This window comes from Argentina silus (assembly GCF_951799395.1).
Source record: "Argentina silus genome assembly, chromosome: 9".
Lineage (NCBI taxonomy): Eukaryota > Metazoa > Chordata > Actinopteri > Argentiniformes > Argentinidae > Argentina > Argentina silus.
This window is the reverse complement of record NC_139663.1, coordinates 23204119-23206618: the sequence shown is the minus strand read 5'-3', so window position 1 is coordinate 23206618 and position 2500 is coordinate 23204119. Positions and strand designations below refer to the sequence as shown.

Sequence of the window (2500 nt, the reverse complement as noted above, 5' to 3'; positions counted from 1 at the left end):
CGCCCACAGGAAGTGACCCGTTTCAGCTGACCGCCCGGGTCACAGCGAAGGCACACGACAAGGTTGGAAACACACACACACACACACACACACACACACACACACACACACACACCATGACAAGGTTGGTCTCACACTGTGCAATGCTGGGTCGTTCACCGTAAACACACAGCTGCAGAAATGCATCTACACACACACACACACACACACACACACACACACACACACACACACACACGCACACACACACTCACTGAGGCACGCAGTAGCACTATAATGAGGTGTAACCCTGGCTTGGTTCAGCTGGAAGGCTTTTCTCATCAGGAAGTCTCAGCTCCCGTCAGGAGACATTACTGCCCTCCCACAAACACATTCTGTTTAACCCCCGAAAGGCCTCAACCACTTTTACCTGAATAATAGCCATTGTTTGAGCTCACACACACACACACACACACACACACACACCTGAGCTGTCGGTGTTGTAGTGTATGAAAACTTTCAGAAGGAGATATTTAAACGAGGTATTTAAAGAAACGCAGTCAGCCTCAGACTGGCGTGACGCCAACAGGTGTTAGTTAACCATCTGGGTTCCGTGACACAGAGAGCCTAATGTAAGAAGGAAGTGTGTGTGTGTGTGTGTGTGTGTGTGTGTGTGTGTGTGTGTGTGTGTGTCTGTCTGGAAATGTAGATATGTGAAATCTCTGGCCCTGTCTCACCTTTCACTGACCCCCCCCCTCACCCCCCCCAGGATGTGAACAGTGTGGCAGTGTCTCCCAACGACAAGCTGGTAGCGTCTGGTTCTCAGGATCGCCTAGCCAAGCTGTGGTCCCTGGGGGACCTGGCCCTGCTGGGGGTCTTCCGGGGCCACCGCCGGGGGGTCTGGGCCGTCTGCTTCTCCCCCGTGGACCAGGTCCTCGTCTCCTCCTCCGCAGACGGCACCGTCAAACTCTGGGCCCTACACGACTTCAGCTGCCTCAAGGTGAGGGGGGAGGGGGGAGGGGCTGGGGGGTGGCGGGGGCATCATCATCATCATCATCTCTCTCCCTCCCTGGGTGGTAGATGGGTGTGTGTGTGTGTTTGTGTGTGTGCATCAGTGTGCGTGTGAGAGTGTGTGTGTGTCTGTGAGCATCTCTCTGTGTGATGTGGATCAACTCTATTTCAGGAGATGAAACATGTTAAACGTGTGTGTGTGTGTGTGTGTGTGTCTTCCAGACGTTTGAAGGTCATGACGCCTCAGTGCTGAAGGTCGTGTTTGTGAGCCGAGGTACTCAGTTGCTCACAAGGTATGATACACACACACTCTGTTCACCCACAAACACACACACACAACCCCCCCCTCCCCACACACACACACACACACAGCAGAATGGTCACCATCACTCCTGGTCCAGGGTGTTGTCCAGGGTGTTGTCCAGGGCGTTGTCCAGGGCGTTGTCCAGGGCGTTGTCCAGGGCGTTGTTCAGCCACAGTCTCTGTCTGCATCTGTCCTTCGCTGCTGAACACCGTCTGTTCCAACGGCCAAACGTCCTTCACAACCACACCGGAGAGTTGACTCCCCCTCTCCCCTCCCTCCCCCCCCCCCCCCCCCCCCAGTGGGTCGGACGGCCTGGTGAAGCTGTGGACCATTAAGACCAATGAGTGTGTGAAGACCCTGGACGCCCACCAGGACAAGGTGTGGGGTCTCCACGGCAACCGCAGGGACGACAGGATGGTCACCGGCTCGGCCGACTCCAACATCACCGTGTGGAAGGTCAGCCTCTCTCTCTCACACACACACACACACAAAGACACACACGCATACACACACACACACAAAGACACACACGCAGATGCAGACACACACACACACACACACACACACACACACACACACACACAGAGGGCTTGTTTCCCCTGGGGTATATCTGGGGTGCGTCCCAATAGTCTGTTAGTCTTCATCGACTGACCTCCTTCCTTCTCAAACCCCATTGGACGTGTTGTTTCTACTACCTGACCCACACACCCCCACAGCGGCCAATCAATCGCTTTAACATCTCCACATCGACTGCAACCTTCCCTGTAATAACCAGGTGTGATTCCTGGTGTGACAACCTTCCCTGTAATAACCAGGTGTGATTCCTGGTGTGACAACCTTCCCTGTAATAACCAGGTGTGATTCCTGGTGTGACAACCTTCCCTGTAATAACCAGGTGTGATTCCTGGTGTGACAACCTTCCCTGTAATAACCAGGTGTGATTCCTGGTGTGACAACCTTCCCTGTAATAACCAGGTGTGATTCCTGGTGTGATTCCTGGTGTGACAACCTTCCCTGTAATAACCAGGTGTGATTCCTGGTGTGACAACCTTCCCTGTAATAACCAGGTGTGATTCCACCTATAAACTAGGACTGTAGGTCGATCGAAAATGACTTTGTTTCAGGAACTCATCTGTTCCTCTTTCCAGCTCTGCTGTAAACCCCTGAATGACTTCACCTGTACAGGTCACAGTCCTACTGGCAGCT

At 53.6% G+C, this 2500-nt stretch overlaps 1 protein-coding gene across 1 annotated transcript in view; it reads left to right on the top strand.

Annotated features, from left to right (window-relative positions):
- tbl3 (transducin beta like 3) overlaps window positions 1-2500 on the top strand; it is a 19272-nt gene that overhangs the window by 7658 nt on the left and 9114 nt on the right. The window contains exons 14-17 of the mRNA XM_083677853.1: window positions 1-62; window positions 749-979; window positions 1213-1283; window positions 1594-1750. The exon at window positions 1-62 is cut by the window's left edge and continues 74 nt beyond it. Coding sequence (XP_083533979.1) covers window positions 1-62; window positions 749-979; window positions 1213-1283; window positions 1594-1750 — 521 coding nt within the window. The remainder of the gene's footprint in view (window positions 63-748; window positions 980-1212; window positions 1284-1593; window positions 1751-2500) is intronic.